At 42.1% G+C, this 20,139-nt stretch overlaps 1 protein-coding gene across 12 annotated transcripts in view; it reads right to left on the bottom strand.

The window, feature by feature from the left end:
• SLC8A1 (solute carrier family 8 member A1) overlaps window positions 1–20,139 on the bottom strand; it is a 426,970-nt gene that overhangs the window by 82,757 nt on the left and 324,074 nt on the right. For 8 of the 12 annotated variants that reach the window (XM_082358042.1, XM_082358037.1, XM_082358041.1 and 5 more), the window contains 3 exons: window positions 16,469–16,537; window positions 11,170–11,300; window positions 7,047–7,146 (listed from right to left, as the gene is read on the bottom strand). In XM_082358042.1, the coding sequence (XP_082214168.1) occupies window positions 7,047–7,146; window positions 11,170–11,300; window positions 16,469–16,537 (300 nt within the window). The remainder of the gene's footprint in view (window positions 1–7,046; window positions 7,147–11,169; window positions 11,301–16,468; window positions 16,538–20,139) is intronic. The other 4 variants (XM_082358039.1, XM_082358040.1, XM_082358034.1 and 1 more) reach the window with 1 other exon arrangement.

Here is a 20,139-nt window from a genome sequence, read left to right as displayed (position 1 = left end):
TTGGCCAAGTTGGTGTAATTACCCAGTTTATCTAACATGCACTCTAAGGCAGATATTTCATTTGATTAAAGCCAGAGCTCTAAATTTCAAATAGCAGTGCCATTGAGAGTAAGTTGACATTTATTGCTGAAAATGAAAGGTCCTTCAGAGGACCCTTTAGTATTTCCATGTTCCCAAAACAGAGGTCATCCATTCCAATGCCCTAACCTGTTTGTGGCCCATCAAACAAACACTGTATATCTGATTTAATTATTAAAGAAAAGGGCACATTGACCAGAAGTAAAGAATGTCCATGTTAAAAATAAAACTTAAATGCCTCCCTTCCTGGAACTCCAATGCTGGTCCTCCTTGGATGATAAGACTCTCTTCCCAGGTGCCAAGGCCATATGGACTTGCTGTGTACATGCTGGTCTGTTTTTTTTTTCTTTTTTTCTTGAAACCTTGAAGAAATGTATCCCTGACTTGTATAATGTTCTTTGTTCTGACGAGATATAAAACTGTGCTGAAAAACATGCTTCTCAGGAGCAGTTTCTCAGAGTAATCTGGGAAGCTGTCTTGCAGGCTATAGTCTTCAGTTCGGCTCAGATAAAACTCTTTTCTCTTCTTATTATAGATTGTTTATTGATTATTTTCATTGACATAGTAGACAAGCAATAAATGGTAACATTATTTAAGCAGAAAGTGGGCCGAAATTTTTTTTTAAATGTTTTGCTTTTTTTTTTTTTAAACAGATTATTTTAAAATTTTATTTATTTATTTATTTTTGGCTGTGTTGGGTCTTCGTTTCTGTGCGAGGGCTTTCTCCAGTTGTGGCGAGCAGGGGCCACTCTTCATCGCGGTGCACAGGCCTCTCACTATCGCCTCTCTTGTTGCGGAGCACAGGCTCCAGACGCGCAGGCTCAGTAATTGTGGCTCACGGGCCCAGCTGCTCCGCGGCATGTGGGATCTTCCCGGACCAGGGCTCGAACCCGTGTCCCCTGCACTGGCAGGCAGATTCTCAACCACTGCGCCACCAGGGAAGCCCCGGGCCGAAATTTTATACATAGGTTTTTGACCAACTTCCTTAAAGGTAACTGTACTTGCCATTTCTCATGAAACCTCATCTTTCTTCATGAACCTCAGTCAATTTCTATTTTTACATAAAGGATAATTAAGAATCTTCATAGTCACACAAGAAACAGGACAAAATCAAAACTCCCAATCCCTAACACCCTCTTCCCTCTTTGTTTTTCTGATTTTCTCAAAGTCACACGAAGGCTGTGTCAAACCTGACCTAGCAGGATTATTTTTTTTCAACTGCTTAAATGGGATTTTCATATGACCCAGGGGTTTACACATTAAGTAATGAGAGTGTCTCCATAGTAATGATGTTCGATAATAGATCCTGGAAAGATTCCTGCTTAGACCAGATGGCACGGCAACCCCTTGAAACTCATTTGAGGTACCATTTTTATGATTTATTATTTAGGACTTAGGCAGTGGATCAGTCTTCGGGTTGACAGGATTGTCAAGTGAATTATTGTTCAGGGGCACCACTGAGGTGACAGTTTTTGCTATTAAATAATTCAGTTTATCTGAGAGCACTTATTACTCTACATAACATGCATGGGTGAAAGACCGATGACAGAAGCATCCCCCAAACTGAGCTAGTCTCTGTACTGCAATGGTAGACTCAGGAGACCACACCCACTCCACCTGTTTATTTAGCTGGTGTTGGTGTCTCTGATCTTAATCTATTGTGAAGTGTAGTGAGGGTGGACAGGCCAGTCACGTCTAAGATCCTGGCCTCCTGTTGAATGTCTGCCCTTCTTCTGTCAAGGATTCCACAGGGATTTCTGGGCTCCAATTACCAAGCAGGAAGAAAATTAGAAACAATCGAATCATCCTCTCACTCCGTTTTTTTTTACAATGGAAGACTATCTTCTCATCCCTTTCCTTCTAGGAGAATAGATGTGAATTGCATGCTGCTATTGTGCTGAATATTTAATATAAGCAAGCCAGGAAGGTGGGCAGAGTGTATTTTTTTTTTTCCATTGCTCAGAATCAGGTGGTCCATGAAACATGATGCCATTGGGGCTGCTGTACAACTACAGCAGACATCCACAGAGCTCCCAAAGTTCTATACTGGCTGGTTTCTTAGAACTCGCCTAGTCCAACCCTCTCATTTTACTGATGGTGACACTCAAATTCGAAAAGATTAAATACTTTGTCAAGTTATGCAGTTGACAAGAGACAGAATCAAGACTACAAAAAGGTTTTTTTTTTGGCCACTTTTGAGTGTTCCTTCATTATGAGAAGTCCAACAGATACTATATCAGATATGCAAAATTGATGTCAAAAGTAAAAGAATTTGAGAAAAAGCCTTAATGCGGGAGACTTAAAATGATCAGGTAAAAGAGAGGGCAGTGTGATGGTGTTCTTGAAAGAATGTCACCAATTACTAGGCAGGAGAAGACTATAGATGCACCTAGGGAAACAAACACTTCCCTCTGTTCTTTAGAGAATTGACTGGCACCTTCCCTGAAGGAAACATGAGCTGGGCTTAAGGAGATTTAACAAATATTAAGGGGAAAAAAAACCCTTCATAGTTCAATCTGCAGCTCAGTTATGCAAATGAATAAAGATACAGGCCATATAAGGCGCCTGTCTCTGTGCCTGTGTTTTGTGTATCTGCATGTATGCACACATATGTTTATGTATGTGTGTCTCTGTGTGTTCATGTGTTTGCACACACACATACATGTCTGTGTGCATCTGCGTATGTATGTATACAGGTGTTCCATGTGTGTGTGTACTCAGGACTCAGGCACAGCGAGTGAGTGCACTTTTCACACAGAAGAGAATCCCAGGCTGATATGTACCCCTGTGTTGACATTTACCAGCTTTGGCATCTTGAGCAAGTCACATTGTTCTTCTGAATCTCAGTTTCCTTATCTATCAAATGGCATGTGTAATACTACAAAACAAACAGGTCAACCAGTGTTTTTAATCACTTAGCCTTTTTAGTAATTAAACTGAATTGACTGCCTTTCCACAAAATTTGGTTAGATTTTATCGTAGAATATTCAAGAAGTTTGCCTCTCAAATAACCAACTGTGCTATCCCAATGCACAGACAGTCCTTGTGAAAATACGTGTTGCCTTGATCAATCCTTATAGCAACTCCATGAGTGAGGAACAGTTTTCTCCACTTTACACACGAGGGGACTGAGATTTAGAGGGGAAGTAATCTGCCTAGAGTCACCCAGGGAGTTTTTGGAGGTCTGGGACACAAATCCACATCTTACTCCAAAGCCAGGCTTGCCATCGCTCTGTCCTTCACCTCACCACCGCCCAAGGCTGCTGGGAAGAACACCAATGTGCTGGCTGTGGAACTGGCACTGGCATCCTGGTTCTCTTTACCCAGCTAACCTTTGCCCTCTTCCCTGAAACATCTGTTTCTCCCTCGTAGCCCAGCTGGTCCACAATTTCTTAAAGCCAACCCTCCATTCTGCCCTAGCCGAGACACTACAAAGATGGCGGCACTGGGGGAAATTCAAACCAGACACACAGTGAGTGCTGGCTTCCCTCGGAAATACAGTGGCTGGCACATCTTAAAGCACCTGATGGTACTAGACTTGCCTTGTAAATTTCTGACAGGCATTTCACTGTTGCAGGCTACCGCTCCTGGTATTCTACCCAGGGAAAGATAGAAGGAGAACTGCCAGGACACGACTATATAATCCCTTCCTAATCCCTTGAGTCTCATAAATCCTTTAACTCTTCAAATATTGAACTATAAGAACTTGGTTTACAGAAACATTATGGTCATAGGAGGCCCAGGGACTGAGCTATGAAATTCAGAGAAGACAGGAGAACCAAAAGACAGCCAGGGGGTTACCCTGAAATTAGCTTAAATATAATCAGTGGGAAAGAGAAGCAAAATCCTATTTATAAAAGTATTACTTTTGTTTAGCAAGATAGATCGTCTCAATTTTGCACAGAAAATTGCACAGGAAAAAGCCTCTCAGTAGAGCCATTTAAAAGCAATTTAACATTTTTAATAAGGCAACTCTTTCTGATTCTCAACTATTTAGCCATGAAATCTTAAAATCTAATGAAAGTCTGTTTTCAAGAAATACTGCTTTACAAACTATATTGTCTATTTAACAACCCAAGAATACTAACATTCTTTAGAGACTTAAATTTAATCATAATGACAACAACTGAGCTTCCTAACTGCCCTTCATGTAATTTAATGGCTATAAGCTATGGGTTAGCTTTTCTGATATTTTGTCTCAAAATTGTAAAGAAGATCAGTTTTACCCAGCAGCCTGTAAATTTCTGAGGAATTTTGTCTTGTTCCCAAGCAGTCACTTAGAAACATAAAACAGAATATATTGCACGATAAATAAGAACCTTTGAGAGGTTTGGCATTTCGTTCATTAACAGTTCTTCAAAGGATCTGAGTGGGAGTTATTCCCATCATGTAAGTGCTGAAACCATGGCACCAGGAGAGGTGACAAGGCCAGCGTCACTCCATGAGCCAGACGGGAGGATCAATTTTCCTCACTTGGAAATTTCTCTCTCTTAAGGGCAGTGGACAGCACATTGGGCTAGTATTTGGTAGATCAGGGCTCTGGGCTACCTTCCAAAGGCAAGTTGCCTTGCTGAGGCTCAGATTCTTCCTGCAGAAGGTCAGGATGATCATAATACTGACCTCATGAGATTTCGAGAGGATTTGATTCAATATAAGAAAGTGCTGGCCAACCAAAATCTTCCCCTTTAAAGTAAGAAAGTCTTAGCATCTTTAGAGTTGTTTCTCTGTATACCTATTCTAACCAGGAGCAAATACACAACTTTGTTTGCAGCATAATCACTCTTGCCGTTTAAAACCACCCTTTTCCATTGCCATAGACTGGCCATAAAATGTTTACCTGGGTCCCTGAAAGTTACAAAAATGTGTGAATGAACCAGCACAAACCACTCCATGGCTAGAAAAGCAAATTCAGCATCGACGTGTCTATGGATGGCGTCTTTTTGGCTACCATCCAATGCAGCCTCTATGCACACTTCCTGTCTCCCTCCATGGCTTTGTTGTTCCCCATGACTAGCTCACCAGCGTACAGACACCTTATTTGACTTCTTGCTTATTTTACTTATTTGCTGTCTCCTGCAATTAGATGGTAAGCTTCATGCAGGCTTATTTGTCTTTTTCATTCACTGTCATATCCTTCTCAGCAAGAACAATGAATGATTGACATACAGAAAAATGAATGAATGAGGTCCAGCTCGTGACCATCATACAAATACTCATATATCTGCAGCCAAAGGAAACCTGGAAACTATTAGAAATGGTCTGTTAAGGCTTATGCTGCTTTTAACGTTTCAATTCTAGTATGTCAAGGCCCATAAAATAATTTGGTTATTTTTTAATATTTTCTACCACTGGCCTTGTCAACAGTTTCTTATTCAAGTTATCTTTGTCCCTTTAGTTTTTATTCTCTCTGTGAAGAAGGAATATAGCTCACACCTCAGGTATTAATCTTAGATTTATAGAAAAAATACAAGCCATAATGAGGGAGTACTATAGACTGAATATTTGTGTCCCTCCCAAATTCATATGTTGAAACCTAATTCTCAATATGATGGTATATAGAGGTGGGGCCTTTGGAAGATGATTAGATCATGAGGGCCAAGTCCTCATCAATGGGATTAATGCCCTTATAAAAGAGACCCTGGAGAGCTCCCTCATCCCTTCCCCTATGTGGGGACAGAGTGAGAAGATTATGAACCAGGAAGCAGGCTCTCACCAGGCACCAAATCTACCAGGGCCTTCATCTTGGACTTCCAGCCTCTAGAACTGCCAGAAATAAGTTTCTGTAGTTTACAAGTCACCCAGTCTATGGTATTTTGTCACAGCAGTCTAAAAGGGCTAAGGCAGGGAGTCCCCACCTCCATTAGAACTTATGCGTAAATTTCAAATCTACTCCCCTAAGCAATTACTCATCATTTACTGTTCATGAATTTCCACTGTATACTCTATTGCAAGAAACCAAAGTGTGATTATTAACAGCACTAATAATAAACAGGCACAAATGTTTTTTATCACCCTCTGTTCCCACAGTACTTGGGAGATCTGTCAAATTATTCTGTGGCAGATTGGAAAGAGGGGGTTGTGTTAGAAGTCATGACCCAACCGCTAGTGACGCTGTTTCCATATTTTACAGTCTGGGAATCACTAGTTAGAAAATTCTAGTTTTATTCACTAGCTGCAAGAGTAGAAAATGAGCCTGCGGGGATCTTTAAAGAGAAAGAATCAGTGGAAATGAAACAGAAGAACTGAAAACCAGAAAAATCCCACGAGAGTGTTGCTTTCCTGAATCGTTGAAAGGGGCTTTTCTCCGCCTTTTTACAATCACACAGAGAGTGGACAAGGTTTGGTGACACAGAAAAGGGATACTTCTTTCTGAATTTAATTTCCTCAGGTGTCTGGCTCCTTGAGTTTGCAACACTCTTCATTTTATAGGATCTTCCTACATAAAACTCCGCACTTTGCTTGTATAGGAAGAAACAGAATGTGATTCTATTTTCACTTCCAGAGCCAGTGCAAACACTTATTTGTTAGATGTTGTTGAAGAGAGTGAAAAATGATGCAGATGATGGTGGTGAAGTGTCTTAATGTCACCCTGTCCCACCTACGATTTTGATGGTTCCTTTCTGACCTGCACTTACTCACTTCTCCTGCTCTCAGGGAATTTTCCAGATAAAACCCTGTGATTGGCTATCCATAAGTAAGAGACACAGCAGGGTTTAAATTTATCTTGTCTATTTCCAGAGAGAAAGATGCAGTGTAGACAGAGAAGGATGTCCTGTTTGAAGACATTTGCTTCATCTTAGAATGTCTAAATTCGTCCTCAAAATGTGCATATACATTACAAATACATTTATTTCTCTTTTAATTTTATCATGGGGAGTCTTTGGTGCTTTGACCTAGACCAAGTGGTGACGGCAGGAAAAGTAAGCTTGGGACATTATCATTTATAATATGCAGAGAAAAGCACTCACCAGCACTGACAGTGATTGCTTCGATAAACTGCTCTCTCCAGCTGTTTGTCCCAACCACGAGGGCTAGGTTTGTCTTCTTAATAAGTTTGTCCACGGTACTCTAGAGAGGTTGAAAAGAATCAGAAAATAATTGCCGGGTTGGTTAAGGCCTCGGGAAATCTCAGACCTTGATGATTTTGAAACCCCAGAGTTATCTAAAGGGTAGCAGATGTTAGGCTCAGAGCAACAGTATTGACATCAAACACTGTTACGAGTATGCAAACAAGCATAGTCCTTTCTTGGAAACATCCTGAAATGGAAACTTCTTCATAGCAAATACAAGCCTCTTTCACTGCCTAATAACCAAGGAAGAATAGCCTCACCGGTTACAACTGAGGATGATGCAAAAGCCCATCCCTTCCCCTCGGATGCTTCATGAACTTGCTTCTCTCCTGGCTTCATCTAGAGTGTGTGTCTGCAACTGAATTAACCCCCTGCTCAGCACTACCTATCGGTGGATAACTGGAAATGGCAGAGAGATTACGAAACTAAAACCTGTTCTTATTATATTTTTGTTGATCAATGAAATGCAGCCAGACAGCAAAGCCTCAAGACTGCTGCTGTATGATCATTAATAAATGGATTTTTCTTTGGCTACTGATTTTGTCAGCCTGGTGGCTGATAGAGAATTCATCTCACCTGACTCCTGCTGCAAACAAGAAAAGACAAGAAAACGTCAATTTGTATGGTTCAGGGCAAACTGCAATGACCTTGCACTGAATTTCCCCCTGCTTTACGAGCTCTGAGCCTCTTATTTTTCTGTTTCTTTAAGACCTCTTTTAGGCACTTGCTTCTGTACAATCAGCACGCTTAGCTTTCTAAATGAATGTCAGTTCATGAAACAGCAGGAGCAGCCAAGCGTTCACAAGAAAAATAAGTAAGCAGATGCGCCCAAAGCGCTACCACAAATCGCAGCAACTACAGGGAGAAGGGTCACTTCCGGGACGTGAAGCTGCTCTTCCCAGAGAGACTACCACACCGAGTAGCCCACGACACGCCCCGTCCTTACTGTCACAGCATCCTCGAATTCCCACTTATTGCAAAGAGTCAGAAAACACGTATTATTTGTCTTGGGTCAAAATCTGTACATGTTTAGTGCGGTGTCCCTGAATTGACTAAGGTTTGAGAGAGAGAGCGTGTTATTAGCTAACCGGGAGGAAGGAAAATGTGATCCCGGGGGCCCGTGCAGAAGGCCAAAGCTACATCAGAATGTCAAGTGTGTTAGTTCAACCGTCATTGCAACTGACTTGAAACACTGAGACGATAATAAACATGAAAGGGCCCATCTCCAACTGGCCCACTCTGTATTTTCAACATCGTCCTTTGCTAGATTGTTTGTCCTTATGGCGGTGACCTTTCGGCCTCTAGCTTTGTGTCTAGAACTGCTAGTGCCACTGATAATAGCTGTAACCGTCAGGGCTCTTGGCCACCATAGCCAGAGGCACATGACAAGCATCTGACTTTTCTCTGGACTTGGCCAATCTCATCAAGCACTCTGAGTGTCTCGGTTGATGCCAATTCAAAGTTCTGTGTAGAATGTAACAAGAAATAACCTTGACTTTTCCTAAATGTGATGGAAACTTGGGGCAGGTCTCTCCAAAGAAGCCCTCTTTACTCTAAAGCCAAGGCAGAGAATCCCATTAACTGGGGGATAAATAATTGAAGAGAGAAACTGCTCTAACAGTTAAACACAGACTCGCCTCAAAAAATATCTCTGAAGAACGAAGTTTTAAGATAAACTAAACTTAAAATGTATATGCATAAAATGTATATATGTATATATAATGTATATATATAAAACCTCGGGTAGATTGTAAACTTTAGTTCATGTTAACCCTGGCGGACTATGAGATAGCCTGGGCTCTTCCCTGGACTTAATTTACATATGTGTCCTCTCTTGACCTATAGGAGGAGAGGAGTGAATAGGAGAGGACCAATAGGAGGAGAGGAGGAATTTGAAATTTGATTCTTGAACGTGGCCATGGACACTGACCTGGAGGTTTCCTATATGTCAGTCATTAGCTCTTCACGGTGCTAGTCTGCAGCAATAGTTTTAACCTCACTCTCAGCCATGGGTGTTAGAAAAGTCCAGCCCTTGGTCACAATATAGTAAACAAGAAGCCAGTGGGCAAAGCAGACTCGGACATTGTGAGGTATCAGCCAGATTTGGGTCTTTAATGCAGTTCTGAGGGCTTTGAACAATTTCTTTAAAACAGCTATGGTCTAGAAAAAATTTCTTAAACAAATAATGATATCAACATTGATGCTTGAGGGCACTTCAGAAACATGCCCCAAGGTACCCTTCAGTGTTAACAGTAACTGTCCTGATGAACTTTGAGGAGATGGGAGGAAACAGTCTATGGCAGATATTCTAGGAAGATAAGTACCCCAAACAACTGGACTTATGGAGAGAGACTTGGTTGACTTTCAAATGCTCGGATCATTGGAGTGGTTACCAGAGAGAGCTTTGGACACAAGAAAACTTTTATGCCTAGAAGACTGTGCCCTGCCATACCCTTCCTACAGGAAGTGACCGTGATTGCTCTTCCTGGTCACGGGTGCATGGAAGGGGAGTGCTCGGGGTGGTCCCGTAAGGAAGAGGGCATACAATCATTCCCCATGAGAGTCCTGGGAGGGGTGGGGGACAAGCGTTTATAGAAATGCCAAGCTGTAGAATCTCTGTTGTCGCAAGTGGCACCACGCCCTCTGGTTCCAGGTGAAAAGGGGGTGCGTGACGAAGAGTGAAGATGGAGACGGGAACAGATTGGTCCACAGAAATGGACAGTCTCAGATATCCGTGCCTCAGGAATCTCAGGGAACTTGTGCATATACCAGTCAAGTGTGTGCAGCGAGCCAGGTTCTGGATGAAACGCCAGGTGGGCTCTGACGGTCGGGGTCTGCCTAGAAAGCACTAGTCCCAGCGTTTGCCCTGCTCTTTCTTTCTATGGGAGTGAGTGAGAGGAGTTAATACATCCATCCACAGTGGCCTGAAGGGGAAAGTTTAATTGCGATTTTATCTTTTAAATGCCACTTTAATTTGCAAAGACATTTTTCTTTCCACCTGTCGCCTCTCAGGCACCTTCATTTGTGAACTAAATTAGAAAAATACTGAACGGGCCCAGCAAAAGGCAAAGAAGCCACTACTGTGAAAACTCCAGATAAGATCCTGAGGCTTTTAGGTTGGTGACCTGATTCTCCCTTTTGGAATTTTCATTCTGGTTTTCCAAACAGGAGCAGAATCTGCTTTAAAAAAAATAAGTGGGGAAAATGCTGCTGTGCTCTGGCTTGTAGTTCTGGAAAACCAGAGAGAGGCTGCTCCTTTTCATGTCCCACTACAGAACGCAGGTGCGGCTCTCCCGGGGGCTTCTAGGTGTGAGGACCACGTGAGTGAAAAGGGATGGGAACTGGGGCAGGGGCCGAGGGAGCAGCTAAGAATGGTCGAAAAGGTTCATTTCAAAGTCCTAAGCTCACCCTAAGGCGCATCTGCTTAACTTCTGAAAAATGACTTTCCTCATCTAGAGAACTGGAAATCCAATTTCATCAGCCCAGTTCTAAGCTCTCCAGTTGCAGGCACTCTGCCTTCAGTTTGATTGTGTTCAAGTGTCCTAGGATCTTAAGAAGGTGACTGCATAATATACGAGAGCTTGTCAACGGCATGTTCCACAGGGAAAGCTTACCATCCTTCCTCCAAAACAAAAGCCTCATTTTCAGCAGTGTCAAGGCTTTGCTTCTACTAGATTGATTAGCTTTTTCAAACAAAGCATGGTTTCTTCCACACATAACAGTCTCTTGGAATCCATCCTTGCCTCTTTCTTGCTATCCAAAGCCCTCCCTTTAGGGCACCTCTGACCTTGCACAGTGATGAGTGCCACCCACCAGACCCTGGTTCTGACACTGTTTAGTTTACAGGATCTCTTGGTTCCCTACCAATTCGCGAATCCCATTTCTGCTCTACAGGCCTCTCCATCAACGAGCCAGTTCCTGAAATTACATCTGCCTCTCGTACAGCATAGACCGACGCTATGAACCGTTTTGGTGCAGAGATGGGCCTGGCCTCCCTGGTGGGCAATGCCGGTGAGCGTACCTTGAACTCATAGGATTCTTCAATGATCACTTCCAGCCTGGTGTGCTCTCCCAGAATGGGCCGCCCCATCTCTGCAATGCGCCTCTCCTCCTCCTCTTTGCTGGTCAGCGGTTGCTTGTCATCACATTCCTCTGCGAAAGGGAAGGGCGAGAGAGTGAGAATGGACTCAAATTTATTTGGAAATCCCTGGATCCTGCTACAAGAAAACCAAGAAGGAAGGAAGCCCTGATGACCTACTGAAAGTCCCTGGGGTGGTGCCGTAAGGCTGGAGGGGAGAATTGGACAGACCCTTGCTGTGTGGGGCAGTGATCACTGTGACAGCAAGTGATCATAACATCCCACAACCTAAGCACCTGCCAAAGGGCAGATCAGGAAAAGCAACTTATAGGGCCATATCACTGGTAAAGACTCTGCCCACACGTTGTCTGCGTTGAGGGAATCACCCAGCTGTCCTCCGGGACACTGGCTCACCTGGCTGTCTGTACACATCCTTTTAGCACATGACCAAGAGGAAACACAATTAAAGTTCCAGAGCGACTCAAGGAATGTAAGACTCTGGCCTCCTCCTCTCCACTTTCTAGAGGCAAAGAAAATGCCCCAGGGCCAAAGAGACAACAGATGGGAAATTCTGATCTTAGCCTCTCACTTGCCAAGAGACCCTGCTGCAAGTTAAGAAGCAGAACATCCACGAATTCCACGGTTCAGTAAGATGCCTGCGCTCCAGAGCTGCCTCTCTCTGGTGCAAATCTGAGATGGGTTGGGAGGTCCTTGACCATGTTAACGTTAAAGGAAACAGGGATAGCGAGGGTGAGGCCTTTGGGAAGTTAATACTTACTCACCATGGGGGCGTTATTTGTTCCGGAACCACCATGTAGCTTACAATCCAGGAGAGGCTAGTGGGTGCTCAGAAAATGCTAATGGACTTGAGAGTCCATTAATGAGGGGAAGCTCACAGATGGCTCCTCTCTGCGTGAAGGTCATTAGGATAAATCCCAGACTGAAAAGGCCACGCACATGTGAAGGACAAACAGTACTCCTGTCACCACTCAGCCTCCTGTCCTTCAGGCTCAGGATGCTGGAACAGGACAGGCCACTTCCCCTCACAGTCAAGCTGAACGGACCTCACCTCCAAGGAAGTAGTCTTGGTGGTATAGAAAGACCGCAGCCCTGACGCCCTTGCTTCTAGAACCTTCCAGGCAAACTGCCTGCAACAGGAGTCTGTTGACTGAGGAGAGATGAGGAAGGGAGGGACTTCTAGCCCAGACTCCTTGCCTTTTGCATTTAGGCATCAGCTATTGCAGGAGTCCACGTCTCCCATCCCATCCCACCCATACATGGCTTCCCTCTGCTGAGGGACCCTGCCTTGGTGGCTTCATTTGATGCTCTAGCAACTGATGCAGAAGACTAGCTCCTAGGCCAGTTGTTGACTACTGGGCCACGGAGCAGTTGGGCCAGAGGCACTGCTAGCATTTTATATACCAAGTGTCAAAACCAAGCAACAGGCAAAAACAGAAGGTAGCGTATCAAAGAATTCTTTATTATGTATTCAATAGTGTCTTCCTAAAAGTATATTTCAGAATCTGCTTTCCTATCCCCAGTAATTACAGGGTCCCAAAGAAATTAGAAGAAGACTAAAAATAAGCGATTTTGGACTAGCCAAAATCTGCTAAGTGTTAGCAGATGCAAAAGAGAGGTGCAAGTAGATTAATTTTAATGGCAAAAGTTATAACATTTCTTATAGTAGGCTTGGGAAGTTATGACCCAAGGGAAGGCAAAGGTTTTTGAGTGGTGTCCCCATGATTTGCCCTTGAAATTAAGTGTGTAGAGTCAAGGGGGTGAGCTGAGGTATGTGAAGTCCCATTTATCCAATGCTTAAATCAATCATATTTTGATTCCCACTGCTTTCCGATCTTGAGCCCAGGAAAATGTTATTAGAGTTTTCATAGGAGCAGGTTACATTAGTGTCTTTGTTCATAACCTTGGCTGAACATGGATATTTTGGAAACTTATGTCAAATAACAATTATTTTTCCAGAAGAAAAACGATTACAACTTAGATTTTAATTTGAATTACAAAGCCATTTGGGGGAGAATATTTATTATGTCCCCCTTTTAATAGTTTACTTATAAATGGGAAGTTGCTTTTAATGGGATTCAAGTCAATTCAGGTAAAAAAAACAGAGAAATTATGAAAGAAAGGTGATGCGGTGACATTGTTGAAAACCGCATTTCACAAAATGAGATGATTTGGAACATGGTATTAAATGAATGGACATGGTAGTAAATGAAATCAAATCACATAGTGAGTGAAAAGGTTATTCCCTTTTTAATCATCCTTTAGTCCTTCTGATGAAGAAGTTTGGTGCTGTCAGGTCTGTAACTAGTTCTTGACATTAGGGTTTCTACCATTTAGGAAAGAGAAAATAGTTCTCCGGCATAGAGCATTTGACTGCACTGAGTTAGAAGTTAATAACTTTTTTCATTCTGAAAATTTTAACCTTACTTTCTATATATGACAAATACCAGCTTTCTATTACTGTTAGTGACTTAAAGTTTTTTTTTAAAAAACAAATCTAGTGAAGTAAAAACATGAGGCAAAAAATTGCATGACGTAAATAATAGCATAGTTGGTATGCAGCCAAAGGAAATATTGTAAAAGAGGTATGAGAAAGAGCAACATTTTAGGAATTAATGCCTTAACAGATTTCATACTAACCTAAAGAAAAGCAGGACACCTTGTTTCTATCACTTTCTACATTCTTGCTCCAAACTAGACTTGAATTTAATGCCACACTTTATTCCATTGTCTACCCATCTGGAAAACCTTCCCCATTTTCATCTAGCTAAATCCTACTTACCTTTCAACCCCCTACCTCTTCTCGCATGAAATATCCCTCAGTTGACCTATTTAGGAATGACCACTCTAACTTTAAATTAATTCTGAATATTTGTTGTGTGTACATATTAAACATGGACACTTCTAATATACTACTTTTTAATATTTAAACTACCTTTACGTACAAATATCCAGCATGTAAACTTACCAAGATAGAACAATATGTCTCATTGCTCTTCGAATTGTCCTCATATCCCTCAGAGCCTATTACTATGTATGGAAAGTAGTAGGTGCCCAGTAAGTATTTGTCATGTGACTGTCCAACTCACTGTTAGACAAGCCTCTTCTTTGCTCTATGCATATAGTAAAGACCATTTGTTCATTTCACACATGTCATTGCACTCCTACACTATGTCAGCACACTGAGGCCCCTCCCACCCTGCCTCTTTTTCCAGGAACTCATGGTCTAGTGGGAAGTGAGGCATATAGATGGGACAACTTCTAGTACAGCAAGGTAGGGGCTGAAGGTCCAGGGTCGGGGAGCAGCTCCCTCTGACCGAAGGAGTCAGGGAAGGCTTCAGGAAAGAAGAGATATTTGAAATTGGCCTTGAAGCATGTCTAGGAGCTTGCCAGGTGAAGGTGGTGGGAAGGCTGGCTAGGAGGTAATAGAGGAAGGAGGGGCATTCCAGGTAGAAAGAAGTCAAAGCACAAAGGCATAGTGTCATGGTAGGGTCAGGGCTATTTTCACTTAATAAACATCGTGAACATTTAAGAGATAATTATACTTATATGTAACTGAGAGAAGACAGCTGGATAAATCCTTTTATTGCTCTATAATGATACAGATAAATTAGCATTTGTGATCCAGATTTTTGAAACTGGCAAAGAAGAGAGCTAAGCTTATTTTTTTAAAGTGTCTTCTCTTTAGGTATCTTCTATTGAATAGGGAAATCGTTAAAGCATATTTTTTGATCACCTATTTTTTTTTCACTTTGAGTGCTGGATCAAATGCAGTTCATTTTACTGTGGCCAAGTCAGTTTCATTTCCTTATTTATGCATATGCTGTGCTTTTAGTTCTGCTTCTCAGGTAGAGGAAATTCTCTATGTAATCCTGTTTATCTGTATATGTACATATATATGTACATATTTTTAAACTCATCATATTTTATTGAGGAGCTGATAATAAATTATATAACATCATGGTCTTAACCAACCAACCCAACTTAAAGATCAAATGCATAATTAACGGCCATGGTTAAAATCAGTATTGACAGGACAGAAAACAATCCTGTGATGAAATCATCGGTAGGGGTCCTCCCCTCTCCTGAGTAATTGATTTTGCAAATGACACATCACAATAGCTAATAGGTACCTGGGATCTGGGAAAAGCAGAATTATGAAAAAGCTGCTGTTAATGCTTTCTGGATCAGGCTGCATTTTGAAGCCGCATCACTGTAAGAGGTGAAGGGCTGAGAACACGAATTTCTCTTAGAAAACAATACAACCCACGTGGAGATCTGCACCCGAGGAGCTACTGTGGATATTCTTGAATGCACTTGCAATTTTTTGTCTCGACAAACAATGTAAAATTGGGAAAGGGGTACAAGGCCAGCGGTGGGACAATTTGCTTGTGGTTATTTTAATCCTTCACTCAGATCTGTGCTGACAAGTCTGAGAGCGGAGATCTCTTGACGTTTTTCAGCACCTGGCTGGCCTCTTTGATTAGAACCTAAAGAGACTGGTACTTTATTTCCATGAGGAATATTCTGGAACGACTCTGCAGTCAGGGCTGCATGATAACTGAATGGGGGTGTGGGATGCGAGAACGAGCAAAGTCTTACTGAGGCAGGCAGAAGTGTTTCTGCAGCCACGACCAGTGATGGGCGATGGTGACAGCTGAAGAGTGAGTATCCGTGTCCTTATCCAGACACTTGGTAACTTAGGGCAAGGGGCTCACACCCAGGCTCTAATCCTACAGTCGATCTGGGATAGCTTTGTCATCCTTTAGTCACCCTGTCAATGTTCCCCTCTGGAGAAACCCCACAGATGTACTGTCATCTGTGCATATTTGGCTAACATCATGTTGCCTGGAGGAAGGAAAGGCAGACTCTGGGAAGAAAGACAGCTTGCTTTCAAAGACATTTCATGACATTTGCAATGAAAGGCCCATGTTTAAGAAGCAAGATTTGCAAGAAATCTGGAGTATACTGAAACTTGAGAGGCTATTGGACTCAATCTTCTCTGTAGGTCCATGCTTCCCCCTCTACCATGCGTCCCGTCCTGGGCCGATGTGATGTCTTGTTGCTGACTCCTCATACCCACAACTGCAGAGAAGCCACGGCATGGTGTAGCAATGCTTTAGAGGCAATGGGGGTGAACTGTGTCACTTTAATGTCGAAAGACCGAAAGAACCCTTGAAGGCAATTAAACTGTGGTTTTCAAGGACCGTGATGAAATGAGTACCTGCGATGGTGATTATAGTAGAGGGGATCGGATGTTCTCTAGCATGAACTTTCCTGAAGACAGGTTGGCCTAGCAAAAGGACAGGCAGAAAATCAGCAGACTGGATTGCACTGGTTTGCCAGAAGAGCTCTGTGGAATTAGTAAGCTGAATGTCATGCCCAGATGCACACAGCGCAAGCAATGTTAGTTTGGGGACTGAGTGGTCAGAGGTCACTGTTACGTAGGTTGAAGAAGTGAGCGAGTAAATAAACGGGGCAGGTGTTCTAGGAGTCCAATCAGATTGTGTGAATAAAGCACACACCCCACAGTAGGGGTGCAGCCAGATTCCTGCAGGTGTCTGAGATGGAGTACCCATCCCCGTCAAGTTCCTGCTTCCAGAGGCATCACGAAACAATGAAAAGCACTCGGTGTGATGACAGGTAGCCTCCATTTACAGCCTTTTGGTGCCAACAACATGGCCTTAAGTAGGCCATTTCTCCAGTTACCCCGTGTGTGAAATGGAGATAATAGTGCCTGCTCTGTCCATATCACAGGTCTGTGCGAGGGTCAAGCAACGTAACATCAGGGAACATGCGTATTTGTTTCCTGGGCAGTCTGAATGGGAGAAGGTTGTATACACTGGCAGGTTTCACAAGGGTTCACCATTGTCACAGTGACTGGCTGGATTACCTAGTTTAGGGTTTTCATGAAACTCCTGGTTCAACTGACTGCCTGCTTTTCGCTTCTACCAAGAGATCCCAGAACTGACCTGGAATCATGAGATTGGGACTCTGCAAATTCTGCCATGTGCTTTCCGTCTAAACTTGGGCAAGGTGTTTCTTTTCTCTGGGATTCAGTTTTCTCAATTGTACAATGAAGGCAAACTTGAAGGGGATTTGTTTCTCTAACCTATGTACTGGAGTGACTAAAGTGTGTTTAACTGTCGGAATTTTCATAGCTTGGCTTCCTGAAAAAGCCATGTGCGTTATGAAGACTATCACATGATAAGCGTAATATGATTGGAAGAGTAACTTTTAAAAAGGTATACTGACCATTACATACTTTTAATTAATTAGGGAACTTTTTAGCTGCCTGTTTGGGGACAGAAACATGCCTCTATCTTTCCAAATTGAGCCAGAATACTTAATTTTATTAAAAATATCCAAATTAATGTACTCTAGTTTCCCCCTTTTGGGGTCCTCCTCATTTTTCATTTGACTGGAATTCATACTGATGGTATTTCAGAGACATAGCGAGGCTTTGGATGGAAAAGGGATTAAGATGCAGGTAGGAATGTACAAGTTGGGAGAAAGGAACTAAAAGTGCTGGGTTAAAATAGTCATCACATGGCCTTGGACTTAAAGTTAGAGGGCCAGGCTCTGAGCCCTGGATGGGTGACTGGAGTAGATTGATTAATATCTTTGAACCTTCATTTCTTCTCCTATAAGTGAGAACAAAAGATCTTATTCCATAAGGTTGAGGATTAAATGATATAATGAATAAGAAATGCTTTCCAAATTCTAATGAGCTATAATGTATAGGGGGTTATCATGTTATGTGCCTGGAGGGTCAAGGGGGACTTACATCACAGGTCCCAACAAGGGCCTTTCAATGAGGCAAAGTCTGAGAGCAACAGGTGAAGATTTGCAAATTCCAAAAGCACCTCCAGCATTTAATGTCCATCACTAATGACATCTCTGAAATAGAGGTACTGGGTTGTGGACCAAACGACTTTTTCAATTTCCATATATCCTGCTTCAAATTTAGATTTTCACACTTAGCTGCACAAGACTGCATAAAAGCTGCAGGCAAAGTCCAAGAGTTCGATTAATTTTCCTTTACTGCCCCTGCATCTCAAAGCCTTGACTTCAAAGCCTCAAACTGACTTCAAAGAAAAGCTCTCCAGGGCTTACAGCTGGTTTTCACCGTGTAGACCTAAATTTTAGAACTTTCCCCAGAGGCATCTATAGAGAGTGGATCCCAGGCATTCTCGCCTGGTTCTGGAGAGGAAGGATCATGTAAAGTGAGAGGAACAGGCCAATGTGGAAATTCCCAGAGGGTTCTGCAACTTTCTCTCATTTTAACTGCATCAATTTTGGGTTTTGGGAAGAGGTGGTAAAACAGAAAAATTGCTATTGAAGATTAAAGTTCAACCTATAAGAAAGAGCTTAACGAAGTACATGAAATAATAGAAAACCTTTGAAAGAAGTGATTCTGTCCTCTTGGATGCATGATGTGTCCGAGACAGAAAATGTTGGACGTTACTGGTGGGGTATTCTAGAACTTGATATGAACAATTTCTGAGAAAAGAAAATTAGGGTCCCATTACCTAGTTACTAAAAAGGAAGACGTTTCAACGGAAGGAAGGCCCTAAAAGCAAAATCCTGACATATTCAATGATAAAACAGGAAGCTATCCAAACACATAAGTGTGTTTTAACAAGGCATTCTACCACTAAAGTTTTTTAGTTAAGGTCTCATTATCAGGCTGCACAGGGCCGAGGGAGCTGTAGATACTATACTATTCCTCAAATGGTTGACTTTTTTTTTTTTTAATTACTGCAAGGAAGCCATGAAGACTGGCTTGCCAAATTTCTACCTTCCTCAAAGCTCACGAGGATCATTAACTTACTGGGTGATAGAATCAGAATATCTCCAAAAAGATTTCAATAAGTTAAAATGATGGGATGAAAAAGGAAGATTAAAGTTTTAAAAGTAAATGTAAATTCCTGCACTCGGATTCAAAAATAGCATATTCGGCAGTGCAGAATTTGAAAGACTTGACCTAGGAGAGTGTCAGGTGAATCAGGTTTAAGAAATCCTCTCTGAGCACTTGTTCTATTTAACATTTTTATCCTTTTCAATTTCTATGTCTCCGAGAGTCTATGAATCATTTTGTCATTAAATGCTGTGTCTGGAGAGAAGAAGTGGAGGGCAATAGACCATGTGAAATTGGACGCGTTCAGAAAGTTCCACTTTGGACAGAATCATGTTTAAACTTCTTGATCATGAGTTTACACTGATGGTGGTTTAAGTTAACGCCACCCCGCACCATAACATTTTCAAACTTAGAATGTTTGAAAATATTTCCTTTCTAAATATTTTGTTTAGCTATCTGGTTTCAGAAAAAAATAATTAGAATATTGATATCTGCATAATTATATTGGAAAATGCCACGGCCATTAGGATGGCCTTTAGAGACATCTTCAACCTGCAGCTTCAGACAAATCAGGCCTACCATTTGATATGTATCTCCCTCTCTAAATCTACATAGATGATTCTGAAAGGGTGAGAAAATATTTAGGGTCAAAAGAGAGGATGCTGTAAGGAAATATCTTTCTTCTCTATGTAAGGAAATAGCTTTAGAGTTGTGCTGGCTAAAAAATGCAATCAACAGCGGCTGGGTACCATTATGAAATTAAGGGTTTTAAACTTTTTGACCGACGTTTTGAGTTTCTACAGAGCACTCTGTAATCCACTGCAAGTGGCAGACATAGTACTCATTACCATGTTAAGAATGCTAAAACTTCTCAGATTGGTGTGGTGGGATTAGGGGAAGGCATACTTTACCTTCTCCCAATAGAGCATTATCTATGATTAGGGCCCTGAGCTTGGGCCATGGAGTGGGCTTGCATGTCAACTCCTATGTTTCCTTGAGACTAGCAATCGTTTTATTTATTCTGGTACTCTCTG

The sequence above is a fragment of the Balaenoptera borealis genome (genome assembly GCF_965194805.1).
Source record: "Balaenoptera borealis genome assembly, chromosome: 15".
NCBI lineage: Eukaryota > Metazoa > Chordata > Mammalia > Artiodactyla > Balaenopteridae > Balaenoptera > Balaenoptera borealis.
This window is presented reverse-complemented; position numbering and strand designations above follow the sequence as displayed.